The following is a 21900-nucleotide window of genomic DNA, read 5'->3' on the forward strand; positions in this document are numbered from 1 at the left end:
GTATCTTTCAATCTAAATTTATTCGAAATACCTATATACTATAATTGTTATTATTATTTGAAATAAATGTACATTTAGAAAGCTTTATTGTTATTTCTTAATTAATTGATCAAGAAAAGGAAAACGTTGCAGTAATCCTAGGCGAATTGAGAAAACTCCAAATTATTTTTAAAAAATTTGAAAAAAAAAAAACCACAGATATTTTAATTAAAACCACACAGCAGTGGGTTGAAATCTTTTAAAAACATTCACCAGAATCTTCTGTTTGTTGAACATGGTCAACAAACAACACACACATACAATGTTTTTTCATTCTTTTTGTTTTTTTTTTTTTGTGTAATGACAAAAGGTATGAATATTTTAACACCTAACCGATTTTGACTCAAAAAGTTTATTCAAATAATCATAATTTATTATTTATTATTTATTTTTTTTTTTGGTATTGTATTGTACAAATAAATAAAAGATTATTTATTTATTTTGAAGATGGAGTAGATGGTTGTTGGTATAATTTCCATGTTTGAAGATAATGCTTGGTATTGTCAATGAGTGATGGACGATTTGCTTTCCAACCCAAGAGAAGTTCAGCTTTTTTGCTGGTAGCACGACTGGAAACAGAGTAGACTTGTGCCATGATATCATCGTCTGGTGGTGAGATATAGTTGATTGTCTTGATCTCAACACCGGCCTCTTTGGCAATGGCACGAACAACTTCCTCCGATTTGAAGTAGTTGGCCGATCCGATGAATATTTGTCCTCTTACCGAAGATGCATTCAATGCAGCCAACAAGTAAATCTGAGCAAGATCAGCACCGTGGATGAATGAACGATATTGATCTTTGTTCTTGCCAAACATTGTAACTTGGCCATCGGTTGTTTGAGTTGCCAATCGGAAATAGTAGGACGATGCCGAACCTTGACCTCCATAGACATACGATGGCTGGATGATAATACCTCCGAAAGCTTGATATTGTTCCTCTACCTTTCTTCTGTGTGAGAAGAACGGGTGGGTGACATTGTATGGCGAGTTCTCATCGACGAGATCCTGAGTTTCTTCGTAGACCAACGATCCACTAGTATAGATAATTGTTAGGTGTGGCTTCTTGGTAGCAACCTCTTGGATTTTAGCTAATACAATTCCAGTGGTGGCACGATTGGTATAGTCAGCAAGTGCTTCAACCACGACATCTACTCTCTCGGCAACAGCTCCCCAAACTTCAACATCAGATGCATTACCAATGATTGGATTTACTATTAAAATATTAGCAATCAATAACTATGGTTAATATTTAAATTCTTTCCATTATTTCTGGAAAGAATTTAAATAATAATATTCAATATTTATTTAACAAACATACTTTCATTTTTAGTAAGATAATCAGCTTTTTCTTGAGTTCTGGCTAGACCATAAACTTTAAATCCTTTATTTAAAAAGGCCAAGGCGACTTGAAATCCAATAGCTCCGGTTGCTCCCAAAATTAATACAGATGACATGGTTTGTTAATAAAAATGTTTATTTTATTTATTTAAAAGATAGAGATATGTAATTTAAATTTAATATATATTTATTTGTAAATATTTGATATTTTTATATTAATTATAGTAGTTTAATAAAACTATTTATACTTAAAAACTGATCGAGTTTTCAGACCATGCAAAGATGAAAACTATTTGTTCCCACACTTTGAAAAACATTGGGTTATAACTTTTTAACAGGTAATTTGATCGAACTCAAAATAATATTTAGGAAGCATGGTTTTTTTGCAAGAACACCACCAAACACACAAAAAATTCCTTTGAGCCACTTCTGTTCGATATGATGCTCATCTAAATTTGCACATCAAACTATTTTTATGAATTAGGAAAGTAATTTTTGATTATAGTTTTTTTTACAATTCAAACAATTTTAATATTAATAATCTAATAATAAAATGTTCATGAATGGTGTTCGAGAAACTTAATCAAACAAAAAAAATATCTTTTTTTTTTTATTTATTGACTTAATATAAAATAATTTATATAAAAAAATAATTATTGTTACTTGAATTATAAACAAACTTATCATTTTATTTTTGTCTTTTATTTTGTTTTGAACTTATCAATATCAATTAATTAAAAAAAGAAAAAAGGAATAAATAAATCCTATGATGGTGTGTTGGGAAATTAATTTAGTTATAAAAAAAGTTATTGATTTTTTTTTTTTAATTTATAAATTTATTTTTATTTTTATTTTTTAATTTGGTTTTTATTATTTTTATCTTTTTCAAAAAACAATTGCATTCTTGTCATTTAATTTAATTTTGAAATTCAATTAGCATAGATAATAATAATAATGAATATGACACAAGAAGGTAAACAAAACATGTTATCAAAAAAAATAAATAATAAATGAATCATTAGAAATGTACATTTTCTCATCATCTTTATTTTCATTCATCATCAGAACCATCTGTAACTGTTTTTAGAGAATTCCTTAGAATTAGAACAGACCATCCAACTCCAGACTATGAAGGATCAACAAAGTTCTTGGTTGAGAAAGCAAAGCAATATGGACTTCAATGTGAGGTCTTTAGAGTATGATATCAATCATCAATCATATGATTAGTTTTTAATGGGAGAGAAAGTAGAGGTGAGAGATAGAGAGAGAAGGAGGGAGATAAATGATTATGTAATGGATAGAAAGATATATATATTAGTATAGATCATAAATATTTATATTTATTATTGGTTTTATGTATATATTTTAGGAAACTGGATTACCAATTGTAATTATGAAGATCGAAGGAGAAGATCCAACATTACCAGCTGTTTTGTTAAATTCACATGTTGATGTTGTACCAGCTGTATTCGATCACTGGAAAGTCAATCCTTTCGAGGCATACAAAGACGAAGAAGGAAACATCTTTGCCAGAGGAACACAAGATATGAAGTGTGTTACCATTCAATTCTTAGAGGTAGCCGCTAGATTTGTAAAGAGTGGAAAGAAATTCAAGAGAAATCTTTATTTAACTTTTGTACCAGGTAATTACCATGTTATTTTCAATCATAACAACAACAACAACAATAACAATAACTTAACATTCAAACTTATTACTACTATTTTCATTATCTCTTTAGATGAAGAAATCGGAGCAGGTCAAGGAATGGAACCATTTGTATTGACTAACAAGTTTAAAGAAATGAATATTGGTATGGCCATTGATGAAGGTCTTGCCAATCCAAATGATGAGTTCACTGTATTCTACGGTGAGAGAGCACCATGGTGTAAGTATATTCATTAAATATACAATTATCACTATCAGACAAGTTTGTATATTAATCAAAATTCATTCATTAGGGGTACATATCACTGCTGAAGGTAATACTGGTCATGGTTCAAGATTCATTGAAGGTACTGCTGTTGAGAAATTGGTAAGTTAACATTGTCTTGTTTTGGTTTTGTTTTGTTTTGTTTTGTTTACAAAATATTAATACTATTATAATTGATAATAATAAAAGTTGAGAACAGTCAATAAGATGTTACAGTTCCGTCAGGATCAATTCAATGAATTACACAAAGGACACCACGAGTGTGGAAAGAAACTTGGAGATGTAACCACTTTGAATTTGACGGTTTTGAAAGCCGGTGTCGGTGAAGGACCATTCCCCAACTACAGTTACAATGTGATTCCAACAACCGCCGAGGCCGGTTTCGATATTCGTATTCCACCGACTGTCAATCTCGAGAAGTTCCTCGAGCAGATCAGAGAGTGGACCAGCGAGGAAGGTCTTTCATTCAAGTTTGCCAACTACACCGAGAAGAACGAGTTGACCGACTTGAAGAATCCCGACTTGAAGTGGTGGACCATTTTCCAAGAGTCTTGCTCCAAGATGGGTGTAAAGTTGATCCCAGAGATCTTCCCGGCCGCCACTGACTCGAGATTCATTAGAAACCTCGGTATTCCAGCGTTTGGATTCTCGCCAATCAACAACACCCCCATTTTGCTACACGATCACAACGAATTCCTCAACGAAAAAACATTCTTACGTGGCATTGATATCTATGAAGGTTTAATCCCAAATCTTGCAAACATGTTGTAATTTAATTCGTTAACAAACCTCTTTCCTGCTCCATTGTCAATTGTCATGATCATCAATCAAATAAATGGTCAATCAATATTTATTATTGCATGTGAATAAAAAAAACAAAAACAAATCTTCAAATTTGCTTGTAAAAAAACAAAGATATCATTACCTATCAAATACTAGATATATCTTATTTATACAAGATTAAAAGAAGATTTCAAGAGACAATTGTTTTGAATATTTGAACTGGTGATTAGTTTTTCAAGTTGTTCTTCCAAGATTTCTTCATTTGATAAATCTATTCAAAATATATATATTAGACACCTACTTTTTTAATTTCCATATTGCGGAATTTAAAAATGGATTATAAAATGAAATTTAACACTATTATTATTATTATTATTATTTTATTTATTATTTAATTATATTTATTAATCGTCCATCATTGATAAAATTTGAGCCTTTGCCTTCTTCTGTTTGTTTACTCTTGCCTTTTCTTTATCGGTGATGTAACTACGACGACGAGCGGTCGATTTCTTCTTTTCTTTCTTCTTCTCCTCTTTAAGTTTACGTTGTTCCAGATCGTCTTCGTCCAATTCGAGTGTTGGTTTCAACAGCTCTTGACCCGACACCATGGCGTCGTAGGTCTCCTCATTGGCCATGTATGCAATCTCGTGCTTTGCTCTTCTAAAGTATTTGATTTCCTCGTAGGACTTTGCTGCCTTTATCACCTTCATGTCGTACTCACGCTGCTGATTCTTTGCAGTCCAGAGATCGACACGCATCTTTTTGGTCTCTTCAGAGTCTGCGACCTTTGGTGCTCTGATTTGGTGGTTATCGATGAGACGCTGACGAATCTCTGGCGACACCTTGGTGAGACGTCCAACGATGTATGGTGTGGTCTCGAATTTCTCGGCAACCTTCTTCTGTGATTGGCCGTCGTTACGCAGCTGCTGCATCTCGCCAATCTGTGCCTCTGTGAATGTGTGTTTCAGTGGCTTCTTCTGGATGCCCACTGGAACGAATGGTTTCTCCTCAACCTGATGACTTACAAGCACGGTGCCATTCGATTTGAGAACCGGTGCATTGAAAGTGACATGTTGATTCAATCCAATGAAACTGAATTGTTGTTTAACTGCTGCTGCTGCTGTTGAAGTAGTAGTTGAATAACTTCTTCTTAATATATTATTGATTCCAATCATCATTCTCTCTCTACACTTTTTTATCTATCTATATCTATATCTGAATATTGTCTTTAAATTTAAGAAATTGATTTATTATACAAAAAAATGGTCAATCAATGAATTGATTGCAATGATTAGATATGATATGAGATGAAATTTAATAAATGACAATCAAATAAAAGTCGATCAAACACACATTCACATTTCATTTCCATTCATGTGATTGAAACGAAAAAAAAAAAAAACAAAAAAAAAAAACAAATTTCCAATTTTTTTTCTTTTTTTCTAAAAACTTGTTAAAAAAATTTTCATTCATTAGTGAATGAAAGTGTTTATTAATACAATCGAAACTATCAATAACAAATAAAATAAATATGTGTTAATTAATATATCTTATTTAAGTATTATTATTTGTTTAAGAATACAACTTTATTATTACTCTCTCACTCTCTACGTACTAACTATTTTTTCTTTAAAATAAGTTTTTTTTTTTTTTTTTAAAAAAAATTCATAACAAACAAAATAGAATCTATATATATTCTTTTATAAATGATCTTTTTGTTAAACGATTATTATGATATCTAATATAATGATATTTATTATTTACATTTGATTTTATTTTTTTCTCTGTTCGTTAAAAAAAAAATTTGAATTTGAACTTTTTTTTTTTGTTTGGTGAATCATTTATTCATTCAGTTGGCTGTACTGTTTATTATTTGTTTCAAAGAAGAAGTAGAATAAGAACATTTGGTATCTCTTTTTACTATGGTCTAATTTGGTCATTTCAACAACTTAACTTAATTAATCAACTTACACACAATATTTCAAAGTTTGAAACAACTTATAAAAAACAAAAAATTTGATTCAAACAATCAATCAGCTTTTAAACAATCTTAAGAATCATTCATTGGTTGGTCGGGTAACAACAATTGTTAGTTAATTGGTTAGTTCATATTGATTGAATTAATAAACACTTAACTTGTTTAATAGAAACAAAAAAAAAGGTCATGACCATGAATATCATAAGCAGTAATAATTCAACATCAACATCAACATCAAATAGTAATTTTAATTCACATGGTTATGAATATAATAACAATAACAATAACAATAATAATAGGTTAGTTATGATACTTGAAAATAATATGATAAAACCTTACTAATATAATCTTTAAAATTTGTGATTTTTTTTTTTTCAACTTTTTTTTTTTTTTTTTGTTATTTTCAAAATTTTTTTGGTTGTTATTCAATATTTTCAAATTCTCTATTTGTTGTTGTTTTGTTTGTTCTTTGTTCAATAAATCAATGAATCAATCAAACCTAATATGAACAACAACAACAACAACAAAAAACAACGACATTAACAAAAACAACAAAAACAACTAATTTCTTTGCAACCAATTAAAATCTATAGAATGAACGATACATCATCATCATATCGAAATTCTAATAGGTACAACCACAACAATAACGACCAACATCGAGGTGGTGGATATCGTGACAATAGAGATCGTGACAATGTCAGAGATCGTGATAATGTGAGAGAACGTGATAGAGATTATAGAGATGACAATAATAATAATAATAATAATAGCAACATCAATAATAACAATATAAATGGTAATAATAATACCAGAATGCGGAATAATGATAGAGACTATCCAATAAGACGATCATACAATAACAACACTGGTAATCATTGGAATCAACAATTCTTGCGTCAAGAAGAAGAGGCCAATAGATACAAACGTGACTATTCAACGCTTCAACTATCGAACGATTCACTCAAACGTCGTAGAACCAAAGATGGTAGAATAGATCTTAATGATTCCAGTGATTTGAGTAGTAATAGAGATATCGATAATAGAGATAATAATAATATTAGTAGTAGTAGAGATAATAGTAGTAGAACTAATGATTACGATAGTAATAACAATAGACAAAGAGAAAGAGAAAGAGATAGAGAAAGAGATAGATCTTTGAAACACTCTAGATCTAGGTCACCTTCACCTTCATCTTCATCTATTAATATGAACGGTGGTGGAAGTGGAAGTGGTAGCGGTAGTGGTATTGGTAGTGGTAACAACATTGGTGGAAGTGGAAGTGGAAGTGGTAACGTTAGTATTTCAAACAGTAGAAGATCAAGGTCAAGAGATAGATCACCTCCCTCTAGTAACAATCGATATTATAACAACAACAATGGTGGATATAATAGTAGACAATCCTCACCACCAAAGCGATACAACAACAACAACAACAACAACAATAATTATTACAAACAAAACCAAAGTAAAGACAATTCTTTTGTATATAAAGATCGAGATCTTGATAACTACATTGATGATATCGATTCGAAAGAAAGAGAAAGAGCGCATGCTTCACCGACATACGAATCATTATTGCATCAAAGTAAACCTTATCTTGGTGTTCAAGATATGAATGGTGGAGATAATAATAATAATAATAATAGTAGTTATAATAATAGTAGTTACAATAGTAGTAGTTATAGTAATAGTAACAGTAACAATAATAGTAGTTCTTATGGTCCTAGTAGTAATAGTATTAATAGTTTTGATTTGGATAGTAAACAGAGAGATTTGAAAGATTTTAGAGAGCAAAGAGAGCGTGATAAGATGAACCTTCAACGTGAAAAGGAAAGAAGAGAGAAAGACCAGTACCGTGATCATCATTATTCCCAACAACAACAACAACAACAACAACAACAACAACAACAACAACAACAACAACAACAACATCAGCATCAAGATTTAAAAGAAAAAGATAGAGAAAGAGAAAGAGAAAAGGTGAGAGATAGAGACAGAGATAGAGATAGAGAAAGAGAAAGAGAAAGAGATAGAGACAGAGAGAGGGAAAGAGAAAGGGAAAGGGAAAGAGATAGAGATAGAGAGAAAGACGACAGAGAACGAAAGGATCTAGAAGAACAACAGAGAGTATACAAAGAGTTTGATGATAGAGCTGCCAAGGAGAGAGAAAATCGATCACAACGTGATAAACGAGTTCTAATTGGTTTAATTGAGAAACAACATGCTGAGTCAACAAAACAACAAAATTCAAATAACAGCAGCAAGAGTGAGAATGATGTTGTTGTTGTTGATTCGGATGGGACAACGGCTATCGGTAAAACAGCTGACACTTCTCATGATAGTCGTAACACTCGTACCGATGTTGGCTCACCCAGTATGGAGAAATCCAAGAGTAATGTATCGACGTCGTCATCGCCAATCACACCTCTGACACCAAAGCCACTGAGCACCAGACCAAACATCGGTTGGGGTGAAGGTTTAATTACGAAATCAACTGAGCCTGAAGTCAGTGATAGTAGTATCAATAGTGAAACTACTGCTACTGCTACCAGTAGTAATAGTGTTAATGGTAATACTCTAACTATATCAGATTCACCTGCTCTTGCTCTTACCGATGCCGATACCTTAACCAAGATATTCAGTGGCACCGTTGACACATTGAATACACCACTCTCAAGTACACACTCATCCAACTCATTACAACCAACACCATTCGATAGCAACAACAACAACAACAACATTGTTAACAATATGAACAATATGAACAATAGCATCAACAATAGCAATATCATCAATAGTAATAATGTCAATAACAACAATAGCATGCTCATCAATAATAATGATACAAATGCATCATATCCACCAAACTCTCCAATGCCTTCACTTTCACTGTCATCACCAAGCTTATCTCATGCAAACATAGCTGATTATCGTGGTCAGAATGTTAACAACAATCTTATGAATAGCAATAATATGATGAATAACAACAATAACATGTTAAATAACAATCAAAACTATAATAATAATTATAATAACAATATGAATATGAATAACAATTATATGAATATGTATCCTCAACAAAGTCCAAGCTATTACTCACAACAAATGCAATCACAACATCAAAATAATAATAGTATGCAGGTGAACAACAATAGCTATGGTGGTAATGCCAATGCAGTATCCTCACCAGCAAATAATGGTGCACCGTTATCTCCAAGAAACAATGTTGTTGCTGCTGCTGCTTGTACCATCAAGAATGAAGTAGTGGAAGGGCCAATGTATCTACCGATGCTGCCATCGAAGGAGCAAGTCATCTTTAGTATGGAGAATCTCGACAATGATATCGCAGCCGTCGAGAAAGAGTTGAAAATACTACAGAACTCACTGAACAAAGTAGAGTCGACTCTGAGCAGACTAAAGATTGAAAAGGAGGAAGAAGAGCAGCTGCTGCTACAACAAGAGGAGGAAGCGAAACAAAGTAGCAGTGGAACTTCTACTAGTACCGCCACCAAGAAGAGTAGTGCCGTCACCACTGCAGCAACTGGTAAGAAGAAGAGAAAGGTTGTTGCATCGAGACCTTCGATACTACCGACTTCGCCAGCGAAACCAAAGACCAAACCATCGGCGACATCCGCGACCGCAGCCAACGTCTTTGTTCCAAAGGCTACGAGATGTCTTGAGAACGAGCAGCAAGTCTACGCTGAGAATCAAGAGTATGCCAGACAGGCAGACGATCTCGTACTACAGACATTCGATGGTGCAAAGACCTATGACGACATCTCTGAGTTTCCAATCTACCAGGAGACCATCGACAACCACGAGAAGATCAAAGACCAATTCAATGCAGTATTACTAAGACGCAAACTAGAACTGCAACAATACAACAAGAAGTTGGTAACTAAATTTACAAAGGCAATAGTCAACTTTAAAAAGAAGTTGATTCAAATCGATGAAAATCTACCAAAGGCAGTAAGTTTTTTAATTTACTTTTAACAATGTATATATATCATAATATTAATATTAAATTCATTTATATAGAATGATAAACCAATCAATAAGACAAGACCTGGACTTAGATCTGGAACAAGAACAAGAAGACCTATTCTTTCGGATGCAGTGCGAAGTGAAGCAGAGTTCATTGAGATAATGGATCAGTTGAGAGAACAAGACGAAGCTACCGATCCAAATTGTAGATTCGTTCACATGATGGCAGAAATACCTCCAATGTTACCACCAAGTGAAAGAGAGCTACAATATATCAATTACAACGGTTTGATAGAGGATCCTGTTGCATACGACAAGGAGCGAAAAACAATGGTTGTCTGGACTGACGAAGAGAAAGATAAATTTGTTAAAAAGTAACTATAATAACAAAAAAGATAACTTATAACATCAAACAAATTATCTAACTATTTCAATGTTTTACTTTAGGTATATTTTGTATCCAAAGAAATTTGCCAAGATTGCTTCATTTTTCGATACCAAGACCCCCGAGGATATGGTTGTATTCTACTACAATAACAAGAAGACATTAAATTTGAAAACACAATTACTGAATGCACAAACAAAGAAAAGAGGAAAGAAAGGATTGGTATGTTAACAATATTTATTGATTTGACTTACTCCGATTGAAAGTATTGATTTGACTAACGACAATAACTCTTTAGGAACATGCATTCTTATCAACTACCCATGTAAATAATTCACCAGTTTTATCACCTAAAACAACACCCAAAGTCACATCGAGAACGAGGTCAGGAAAGCCAATGAAAGAATTGGTTCCAGAACCCACAGAGCCAGCTCCACGTCTTACTGCAAGAGAACAAGTTTTATTGGCAATGCAAACGACAATCTCGTCTTCACCAGCACCATCACCTGCAATCACACCTAACAAAGAGAAAGAAAAAGAGAAAGACAAAGACAAAGAGAAAGAGAAGGATAAAGATAAAGAAAAAGAAAGAGATAAAGATAAAGAAAAGGAGAAAGATAAAGATAGAGAGAAAGATAAGGATAAAGAGAAAAATAAAGAAAAAGATAAAGATAAAGAAAAAGATAAAGATAAAGATAATTCAACACACACCATCAGTCAATCAGCGATGCTCAATCCCCAAGAACCAGGCTACGAAACTAGATACCCGTGGTCGAATGATGAACGAGAGCTTTTTAATACTGCATTTGCCAAGCATGGAATGGATTTCAAATTGATATCAGATACCGTTGGAACCAAGACGTACTCGCAATGTAGAAGTTTTTATTACAACTCTAGAAGGAAAAAGCAAGATAAGAAAAAGATAGAATCACCCTCAAGTTCTGACTCTTCCGACGAGTAACAATTGTAAAATAAATATTTATTTTTTTAAAAAGTTTTTAAATTTTCTTAAGATTTGTTTATTTTATTTATTTTTTTTTCTTAACATTCATATGTGACCTGAGAGATCAATCCAATCTCTGTACTGATGTAACCGAATTCGTAGAAAGAATTTGATTTAATACTGCTTTGGTATGTTGGGGTTGTGTATTGGTTGTTGTTAACTTTGGTGACTCCCCAAATTTGCTCATAGTTTGAATCTAGAATAAACTTGGTAGATTTTATATCACTTGAACCAGTGTTTCTGATCTTTACATTAACCAATTTCATTGCCTTTCCATTGTTTACCCATGAAGATTGCATCTCCTGTGAGATTGTTCCTGAACATTTTTGAGATGGTGTTTGAGTAGGAGTTTGAGTTGGAGTTTGAGTTGGAGTTTGAGTTGGAGTTTGGGTTGGTGTTTGTGATGGAGTTTGAGTTGGAGTTTGGGTTGGAGTTTGAGTTGGAGTTTGAGTTGGATTAGTACCACAGGTTGCAGTAATCTTTGGAGTTTGAGTCTTGGATGTAATACCAAAAGAGTGAGTTTGACCAACATTCAATTGAGGAACCCAATTTGGTAAATTATAGTTTCCATTGGAATTCTTGTCCAATCCCCAGAGATCGGTGATTTCAGAATTGACCATGGAAACTTGAATCGAAGAAATTGGTTGATTTCCAGTATTTTTCAAGGTGATATCATATTGGTAGAATTTATCAGTACCTGATAACCAAGAAGAACGAAGAACTTTAGTTACATCAATAGATCCAGAGCAACTACCTCCAGTGGTTATTGAACCAGTAGTAGAAGCACTAGTAGTAGTTGAACTAGAACCAGTACCACCTGAAGTAGTGGAGGAGGTGGTAGATGATGATGAAGATGAAGTAGAGGAAGAAGTGGTAGTAGAAGTGGAACTTGGTTTTCCCGTAGTCGAAGAAGTCGATGTGGTACTTACTGGAGCAGAGGTGGTTCCACCGTTATGGGAGGTAGTCGAAGAGGTAGTTGGATTGGAGCTGGTAGATGGTCCAGTCGACGAAGATGATGATGAAGAGGTTGTAGTGGTAGAGCCTGGCTTTCCAGTGGTGGTTTGTGAACCAGTAGTGGTAGAGGATTGCGAAGATGTGGTAGAAGGAGTTCCAGTGGTGGCCGAGGGTTGTCCGCTTCCGACCACTTGAATTTGAATGGTCATATCCTTCTCTTCTCCTTTACTGGCAACCATAAAAGTTCCAGCTTTATCTACTTGTACAGTGTAGATTCCTGGTGAACTAATGGATCCTGAAACTTGTCCATTAAAAGTTCCATCATTGGAAGTAATACTATGAGACTTTCCATCAAAAGAGTAGAAACTAACAGTATCTCCAGTTTTCAAATTTAAAGTCTTTGTAGGTGCTGGATTATTCCAAAAAACAATTACAGAATCTAAATTTTTTTTAAAATTTTAATTAACAATCCAATATTCAAAATTTATTTCAAAAGAAACAAATCTTACCTTTGGCATAAGTTGAGACTGCCAACAATAAAAAGATAAACAAAATTGATGTTTTAGACATATTTTTTTTACAGATTAAATATTACAGATAAAAATAATAATAGGTTTGATTGAAATGGTGTGTGGATATTTAAAATAGGGAATCCTATTCTGAGTGCCTTTTTGATTTTAATCTATTCATTAGTTTTTCGGTTTAAAAAAACATATTAAAATTAATTTTTTTAAAAAAATCAAATATTTAAATTAAAGAGAGATACCTCTTCCATTTCAATGAATTTGCCAGTGAGCTTTTTTTTGAAATTTTTTTTTGTCAAAATTCGAAACCAAAAAAGGAAACTAGGATTTTTTTTGTGTTCCATATGGAAATAATAATTAATTTTTTAATTTTTAAAAATTCAAAATTATTTAATAAAATTATTTAAAAATAAATTTAAATATTATTATTAAATAAATAAAAAACTATTAATTATAAATATTTAAACAAAAGTCAGTTAATATTTTTTTAAATTTTTCAATTTTCCAATTTTAATTTCCCTCTTAAAATTACACCCCACTTGCAAGCACAAAGTGGGATGGATCATGATTGTAATAAAAAAAACACACACACCACAATATTTCAAAAAAAGAATAAATCATGATAAACAAACAAAGCCGTTGTAATAAAAATAATAAACTTACGAAATTTTTTTTTTGTGTTGGTTTTGGTGTGGTCTGGACCCAAAATTCTGATGTGTTGGTTAAGTCTTTGTCAACTACTCTTTAAATTTATTATTGTGTGGTGTTCTTATGTAAAAGAGGTGAATTCAATCGAAGTTGTTCATCAACCCAATCAACTGTAACAATTTCAGTTGTTGTTGAATTATTATCCAATCTTTAAAATAGTTTTAAAAAATCAGAAAACAAAAAAGTAATTATTGATTAGAAATATTTATACAGTTAGTTATTTTGTTTGTTGGTTAAATTTAGATATCATTTTAATTTAATATCGTACCTGTGTATTCTATTTTTAAGAAACGGTAGTCTAGAGTTATTGTTTGGATCAATCACAACATATTGTACGTTATCATCAATATCAGAGGTTATGATTCCACCATAGAAAATAATTTGGTTCTTTACCAATTCAAATGTATTGCTTTCCATTATTGTACTCTTCTCTCTTAAAAAAAGATTAAAAATAAATATTAGATCAGTTAAACTTTTTTTTTTTGATATCATATTTATAAAACTTACCCAACCACCTGATATCTGTCTAAATAGAATCTTAAACCTCTAAACAATGACCACCATTCTTTAATCAAGTAATTTGATTCGATATATTCAAATAATTCATTCTTTTTGTCAGTTGGTAATGTTAATTGTAGTTGTTGTTGTTGTTTTGCTTGATAAATCATATTATTATTTAGTTGTTTGTTTTGTTGTTGACTTTGACGTTCGATTTGTTTGAATGCATCTTTCAGTGTTTGAACGTCAGTGTCCTCAGTGAAAGAATCACCATAGGGATCTATTTCCTTTGAGAAAATATCGCGAGTTGCCTCTGTTGTGAAGATCATGTATTTAGGACCCAGTGGAATACGTCGCTTTCCTTCGATACAATCCAACAACCACTGAAAGTGAACAATGTCAAACGATCCAGAGCTAATTAGATTCTGAATCTTTAGTACCTCTTTCATAGAGGAAACTACATAGTTTGTCTTTTTCGATGGATACTGAACTTTGGTGCCACCATTCTCCACAATGACGATCTCCAACATCGCTTTGCTATGCTGCCGATCACCTTTTACCACGCAGAACTCCAAGCCCTCAAACAGCCCAGATTGCTTGACCACCCCAGTGGTATCGGTGTCTTCAAAACACTGGAGTACTCCAATCTTTTTCTTTGGCTTCTTAGTGGTACTGGTTCTCCGCTTCTTCGTAGACTTGCCATCTTGAATCTCAATCTTTCGCTTTGCATAGCGACCCTCATATTCATTGGCCAAACTAATTACACCGGCTTCATCGAGACATTCACTCCACTGCTTGTCATCACGTATCTTCACAACTCGCGGGAATCTCAGAGTGAATCCAACCTTGTACTTCTCAGTGATAACAATCTGAGCAGCTTTGATCTGCAGTACAAAAGATGCAGTCGGATCAATATAGACATCGGGTCGCTCCGTTCCAAACTGCACATTGCCAAGCGGACGTTTCTGCCAGTGTGGAGTCAATCGTTCCTGCAGTGTCCTCAACTCGGAATCTGTATAGCCACTTCCAACCTTACAAAACGATTTAAAAGTAACCAATTGCTTTTGTTGTTGTTCTTCGCCTTCTTGTTGTTCTAACAACTCTGGAACACCCAAAATGAAATGCGAGATTGTTCCACCACGACGACCAACTCCACTACCATAGTAGCCACCAACGATCACCAAATCCAAATCATCACCAACGCCATCGAGATACTCTGGTTTGAGTTTGATCCATTTGTCACGACGCTCGCCCGGTGTGTATACAGAGTCTAGTCGCTTCACCATGATACCCTCTTCACGTGCCAATATCGCAGCATCCAGTAGCTGAACGATCTCTTGCTTTGACGAACAGACACGATGTTCCGACACCTCAAACTGGTGTGATTTCGCACTGATACATCGCTTCAATATAGCATATCTCTGAGACAAAGGTAATTCAACAACACTCTTGTCACCAACATAAAGAACATCAAAAGCAATAAAACAAAGTTGTTTACCAACATTATCCACCGTCTGATTAAGTGCCAACGTCTTTAGCTTACCGAATTCCTCATATCTCTGAACAATCGTATCCCAAACCAACAATTCTCCATCTATTATACAACTAGTTTGTTAATAATTATTAGTATGTTTATATATCTTTCTATTATAATTGATAAACATACTTTTCAACTGTAACACACTCTTTTATAATGGGATTAAGTAGCTTTGAATAGATATGTGTACAATCATTACTGTTTCTAGAGTATAGTTTAATCTTATCGTTTTGTTTGTGTATTTGTATACGCTCACCATCGTATTTGGTTTCAACAATGAACGATTCCTCTTCGATGGCATTCAGAACGGTCTCTAGCGGTTTGCGATCTGCCAACATCGGTTTGATCGGTTGGCCTATCAAGATGGTCTTTCCATCGTAGTCGAGCGGGCGTCCACTTCCTTTGATGTCTTGACAGACACGTCGCAGGCTAGAGGTATGATTGAACAGATTCATAGCGTCGGGATGCAAGAAGTTCAATATCATCTTCTCTGACAAACCGGTCTTCATCTCTTTGAGAACGATACGAACGAACCACTTCTGCTCGGTAGCGGTGGTGTGTCTCAGCAATCGTTTTAACAAGCGCTGCTTCTCACGTTTGTCATCGGTAACGATCAATTGATCCAAAGTGATATTGATATCGGCAATGGATATACGACCTTTCTCAAGACATCGATTCTTCAAAGACAGAAACACAGCATTACCAAAGTCACCTCCAATTTCCTTAAGTTAACAATATTGTTATTATTAGTAACTAACTACAATTAAGTAAAATGGATTATCTTTTGTTATATTAATATCTTTATCCATACATTGGTAGTTGATCTCTTCCAATTTATTAAACGAATGGCATCAATACTATTCGGTGCGATTCCAAGCATCTCTACATAGAATTTAGCAAGTGTTTTCTCTTTTAATCCATAGACTTGACGATCTTTATCTAACTATTAATAATGTATAACAAAGTAAGTAAGGTATAGATATTGTAAAGTGCTTAATTAAATTACATACTTGTGGTAAAAATAAACGAATGATTGGGAAAAGATTATCTTTATCTTTATAATTATTAAAGAATGTTGTTAAAAGAGATTTCTTATCTGTATGTTTTGTAACTTGAGTTAAACGGTCTAACAATTCACAGAATATATGAAATGGAACTGTCTTTTGATATTCATAGTCTACTGGTATCAATTCTTCTTCATCCATTAAATTATTATTATTATTACTATTATGATTATCTTGTTGTTGTTGTTGTTGTTGTTGTTGTTGGTATTCATTTAATAAAAGTTGATCTCTACTATTATTATTTATATCATTTTCTTCTTCTTCTTCTTCTTCTTCTTCTTTCTCTTCTTCATCATCATCATCTTTATACTCAAGAGATAATGCAACACTTGAAACTATTGACTTTCTATTTACATTATTATCATTTATTTTTTGTTTTATATACTTATTATTATTATTCTTTATTGGACTTTGTCTATTTACATTATTATTATTTGTTTTAACTGCTGTAGTTGAGGATGTAGTTGTAGTTGTTGTATTCTTATTAACATTAACATTATTATTAGAATTCTTAACTACAGGTTCATCATCATCATAATATAATGAAAGCATATTAATTAATTTGATTTATTATGATGATATGATGATTGATATGTAATTGTTTATGTAATTCAATTAATTCATTGTAGATTCAAATCGATCACAAAGGTTTATTTATAAATAATCAATCTAATAACAAACTCAAAAAATTCAAAGAATAGGATAATCTATAAAATACATAGACTACACCAATTAGCATAAGAACCCTTCGATAGATTATAATAATCATTATTTTCTAATAAGAAATGATAATTAAAGAAATAAATTAAAAAAGACCGCCAAAATAATAATGTTTGTAAATTTACAAACATTATTATTTTTTTAAATTTTGGCGGTTTAATTCAAGTTGTTAACAAATTTTAATGATGTTGATTGGGAAAGATCACATAATTAAAAAAAAAAACAATAATTATTATTAAAATTATTACTATTATTATTTTAAAGATAGATAGATAGATAGAAAGAAAGAAAGATAGAAAAATGGATCAAAAAGATGATTCATTATCAAAGCTAACTGTTGCACAGTTAAAACTAATCATTGAAAGATCAATGGGAAAAGAAACAAAAATACCAAAAGCAAAAGGATTAATCATTAAATTCATTCGTGAGAATATAAAAAGTTTGGATCTATTAGATAATAATAATAATGATAATAGTGAGAATGACGTTAGCAGTAAAAAGTCAACAACCACCACCACCACTTCAAAAAGAAAATCAAAATTCACAAAAGTAACAGAAGCAGAAGTGGAGGAGGGACAAGATGAAGTTGTTATCGCTGTGGAATCAACAATGATACCGTTGGAAGTTGAGCAACAACCACAAAAAGTGGAGGAAGCAGAAGAATCAGAAGAATCAGAGGATGATGAAGAGCTAACTTATGAATCTCTATCGTCACTCACCATTCCAAAGTTGAAAAGTCAATACTTGTCCGATGTAGAGTCAAAATTAATTCCAAAGAAGAAGGACCAGATCATACAATTCATTTTGGATAGATATCAACAGTCAAAGAACAACGACGAAGAATCGGAATCGTCAGACAACCCAGAGGAATCAGTGGATGATGCCGATCTCAGTGTTACAGAGCAGCAGCAACAACAACCAAACACATCAATGCGAAGCAACAAGAGTGTAGATTTGTCCATGGTCGACGCTACTAAAACCGAACTAAGTGTTGTCATTGAAGATATAAGTGATATAGAAGATGTCAACGATGATCAAGATGAAGAAGAGGATGAAGCTGAAGATGAAGATGAAGATGAAGATGAAGATGAAGATGAAGATGAAGATGAAGATGAAGATGAAGATGAAGATGAAGATGAAGTAGAATATATTATGGCAGAGATCCAACCATTGGAGAAAGTTGGTGGATCAAATGGAGATGACACCGATTCCAATATCGGAGAATATGATCTATCAATTCAACAATTGATTTTCAAGCATATATTGTCAGAGAGCTACGTCGCTTCGAATGGAATGATCAGTCTATCGGGATATATGCTCAACATTGCGTTGGTGTGTCGCCGTTGGTTTGATCATGTAGCTTCCACCGTCAATTTCATCGATACCAAGCGATTCCCTCAACATTCGTACCAAAAGATTGTCCAGTTGCTCAACGGTAACACCAATCAATACTCGATAGTGCGCTCGCTCAAAGGTGTTCATTTCGACCACACTCTCATTGACGAGGTAGACCAGTTTATGACTGACGATGAGTCGTTCCAATCCAACGAAGATACCACAATGGATGTAAGCACAAACTACACCGGTGACTTCAGTACGGACGTCGGAGAACTCAGTGCAAACATGTCAGTCGTTTCCATCGATAGCAACTTCCAAGAGGATAGCGATGAAGACAACGAAGATGTCCAAGAGGGAATACAAAAAGAGAATGAATATAATAAATTGAATGGATTCAAGTTCTGGGAACACTATAGAATTGTGACGAATGTTGCCTGTCCACTGTCCTTGGTCAAGCTCACCTATCCAAACACCGACCTGATGTACTCATTGCTTACCTCTATGAAATACTCACAGCTTCGGCACGTTATTTTGTTGCTCGACGAGGTGAATATGGATCTGAGCTGGGCACTCATGTCCAACCGAGATATCGAGACGTTTGACATCACCATCGACATTCCAAACAGCGCCACCTACGACAAGATGATCAACAATACGCTTGCCGCCCTCTGCGCCCAGGATAAAATGACAATGCTAAAGTTCAAGGCAAACTCTTGTGTTGCCGAGTTTCGATTCCTCAGCTCGCTACTCAAGAGCAGAACACTCACCAAACTCAACTATCAGGCCGGTCCAGGCGCCGATATTGAGGAGTACAATACAAAGATCGATCGTTGCTTTGCGCATATGGCACACAACAGCAACATCACACATCTCTCACTGGGCAAGATTGGAACCGGTAGCAAAGAGCTGGACGCCGCTATAACCCGGGCGATCGCCAAGAGTTTCCTCAGCAATAAAACGATCACTCATTTCTCAGTGACCAGTGTCTACTTGAGCAAATTGCTCCTCGACGTACTCTCAAAGTCCGCTCAGCAACTGGTGAAATTCAAACTGTTGGATTGTGAGAATCTGTCAAACAAGCTAGCAGAGTCGCTCGCCAGCTATATTGCTGGCAATCCAAGCATTAGACATCTCGTACTACCGAGCATTTCCGATGCATCACAACAACATTTGTGCGCAGCACTCGAAAGTAACACCAACATAAGAATATTGAAAGTTAAACATTCATCAACATCCTCATTGAAATCATTGATTCAATCATTGTCAAAGAATGACCAACTTCAACATTTAGAACTACCTTTTATAGAGAAGGGCGTGGTGGTACCTGATTTCCTAAAACAATATTTCAAATCTTCAAAATCGCTCGTTTCTTTCAATCGTTTATATCCAGACAACTTTTTGTAAAAAAACTAATAATAACCAACCCTATATAATACAATATAATAATATAATATAACAAATCAAGCATAAATATAATAAAAGAGAATTTAATTAGTCTTATTTTACAAAAAAAAAAACTATGTTTATTATAATTTTCTTTTTTTCCATTTTATTTATTTGATTTAACTTTTTTTATTTTCTTTTTATATCTACAAAAGCTTTCTTTATAATCCTTTATAGAAAGATTTACTTAATTTAGCTTCATAAGGTGTACCACTGATGACACCAGCATGCTCATCAATTAGTTTCAATTCTCTACATCCAAATTTCTTGGCGGTTCTAATAAACATTTCCTTGGTGTAGAACCAGATCTTTGGATCACTCTCCATGACTGATATTAAAATAGTCTTTGTTGGTGTTAATGGAATTAAACGGAAACTATTTAAAAAATAAAATAATAGCGTTAAACAAATGCAAATTATATAAAATATTAATCTATACTCACGCATGATAGAAGATATCTGGATATGCAAAACCTTTTGGTAATGGTGGTAAATCATAATCAGATTGTCTATTGTTGGCACCATTGTATGCAATAATAACTGATCCATCTGGTAATTTATAATTTATCTTCCAACCTAAATATTTTAACAATAAAAATGTTAGAAAAGTATTATTAAAAATGATAATTATTGTAGAATATTAACTTACAATAAGCAGCTCTATTGAGAACAACAAATCTACTTAGAATTGAAATAATTGAACATAAAATGGTACCTTTGGAAGTTTCGGTTTTAATAATCTTTCCGTTTTGGTACCATTTCCATGTATTGAATAATTCAATTTCCTCGCATCTTGTTGCAACATTTAAAATTGGGAGATCAACAATTTCTTTTTAAATGAAATGATTAATTAAAAAAATCCTTGAAGATAAAAATTAATAAAGTACTTACTGATGAACTTTCTTGATTTCAATGTTCGACCTTTTGTACGATAGGAGTATTCAACATTGTAAAGAAGGTCTTTGTCAACCGTCCATCCATCATCATTAAAGAATGCATCCATTAAATCATGATATTGAACGGATTCATTAAAAAGAACTTTCAGATCTTTAATACTGTTGATGTAATCCAGTATTTCCTTTCCCAATGGATCTATAAATATGAAACATTAATGTTTGAAATTTGATTTTCGAAAATAAAATGAACTTACCTTTTTTCTTTGTCAAGTCTTTGGCAGTAGTTACTACTTTTTCAAGTAAAATAATACCTTCGGCATGCTTTTCTTGTTGATTCTTCAGTTTGAGAGCATCGTCCAAAACTTTCTTGTAGGTCTTTGGATTTTCGATCGGAGATATTTGTTGGAGGAATTGCTCATATGAAAAACTATTCTTTAGACGTCTCCATCTATTATAAACATTGGCTGGATGATCTAGACCACAGACAGAGTTGTGTCTTGGTGAAAATAAATAAAAGGTAATAATACCAACAATTATTGATCCAACTATATAATATAACATTTTAAAGCCAAATAATAATACAATGAAAGTTAAGTATGTATAAATGTTTCCAATTTGTTTTGTTAAAATAATCTGACACTAACTTGTAAATTATAAATAGAATGAAAATAACAACGAAAATATAAATAAATATTAATAATTAAAATAATCAATATTTTATTAAGTATCTTGATGGTTAGGTGATGTAACTGCATTCCAAATATTCCATATCTA

At 33.0% G+C, this 21900-nt stretch overlaps 8 protein-coding genes across 8 annotated transcripts; 3 read left to right on the forward strand and 5 right to left on the reverse strand.

The window, feature by feature from the left end:
* Nucleotides 1–475: 475 nt before the first annotated feature.
* Nucleotides 476–2065, reverse strand: PPL_05109 (NAD-dependent epimerase/dehydratase family protein; the record flags this gene model as incomplete). Its single annotated transcript, XM_020576005.1, has 3 exons — nt 476–1251; nt 1359–1421; nt 2059–2065. The coding sequence occupies 3 exons, from the start codon at nt 2063–2065 to the stop codon at nt 476–478; spliced, it is 846 nt and encodes a 281-aa protein (XP_020433994.1).
* A 267-nt stretch (nt 2066–2332) lies between these two features.
* acy1 (N-acyl-L-amino-acid amidohydrolase) lies at nt 2333–4302 on the forward strand (the record flags this gene model as incomplete). Its single annotated transcript, XM_020576006.1, has 6 exons — nt 2333–2351; nt 2444–2574; nt 2748–3264; nt 3338–3411; nt 3499–4076; nt 4269–4302. The coding sequence occupies 6 exons, from the start codon at nt 2333–2335 to the stop codon at nt 4300–4302; spliced, it is 1353 nt and encodes a 450-aa protein (XP_020433995.1).
* Nucleotides 4303–4496: 194 nt separating this feature from the next.
* Nucleotides 4497–5267, reverse strand: PPL_05111 (uncharacterized protein; the record flags this gene model as incomplete). Its single annotated transcript, XM_020576007.1, has 1 exon — nt 4497–5267. One exon carries the CDS (start codon nt 5265–5267, stop codon nt 4497–4499), a length of 771 nt encoding a protein of 256 aa, XP_020433996.1.
* A 989-nt stretch (nt 5268–6256) lies between these two features.
* On the forward strand, nt 6257–11403 carry mybP (SANT/Myb-like DNA-binding domain-containing protein; the record flags this gene model as incomplete). The annotated part of the gene is made up of 5 exons (XM_020576008.1): nt 6257–6369; nt 6664–10042; nt 10112–10431; nt 10505–10664; nt 10741–11403. The coding sequence occupies 5 exons, from the start codon at nt 6257–6259 to the stop codon at nt 11401–11403; spliced, it is 4635 nt and encodes a 1544-aa protein (XP_020433997.1).
* An 80-nt stretch (nt 11404–11483) lies between these two features.
* On the reverse strand, nt 11484–12969 carry celB (uncharacterized protein; the record flags this gene model as incomplete). Its single annotated transcript, XM_020576009.1, has 2 exons — nt 11484–12838; nt 12909–12969. 2 exons carry the CDS (start codon nt 12967–12969, stop codon nt 11484–11486), a joined length of 1416 nt encoding a protein of 471 aa, XP_020433998.1.
* A 707-nt stretch (nt 12970–13676) lies between these two features.
* lig4 (DNA ligase IV) lies at nt 13677–17282 on the reverse strand (the record flags this gene model as incomplete). The annotated part of the gene is made up of 7 exons (XM_020576010.1): nt 13677–13779; nt 13900–14064; nt 14139–15734; nt 15796–16388; nt 16478–16609; nt 16677–17076; nt 17116–17282. 7 exons carry the CDS (start codon nt 17280–17282, stop codon nt 13677–13679), a joined length of 3156 nt encoding a protein of 1051 aa, XP_020433999.1.
* Nucleotides 17283–17750: 468 nt separating this feature from the next.
* On the forward strand, nt 17751–20192 carry PPL_05115 (uncharacterized protein; the record flags this gene model as incomplete). Its single annotated transcript, XM_020576011.1, has 1 exon — nt 17751–20192. One exon carries the CDS (start codon nt 17751–17753, stop codon nt 20190–20192), a length of 2442 nt encoding a protein of 813 aa, XP_020434000.1.
* Nucleotides 20193–20392: 200 nt separating this feature from the next.
* PPL_05116 (uncharacterized protein) lies at nt 20393–21687 on the reverse strand (the record flags this gene model as incomplete). The annotated part of the gene is made up of 5 exons (XM_020576012.1): nt 20393–20606; nt 20674–20806; nt 20880–21059; nt 21122–21322; nt 21381–21687. The coding sequence occupies 5 exons, from the start codon at nt 21685–21687 to the stop codon at nt 20393–20395; spliced, it is 1035 nt and encodes a 344-aa protein (XP_020434001.1).
* Nucleotides 21688–21900: the final 213 nt, after the last annotated feature.

This window comes from Heterostelium album (assembly GCF_000004825.1).
Source record: "Heterostelium album PN500 unplaced genomic scaffold PPL_scaffold5, whole genome shotgun sequence".
NCBI classification, from domain to species: Eukaryota; Evosea; class Eumycetozoa; order Acytosteliales; family Acytosteliaceae; genus Heterostelium; species Heterostelium album.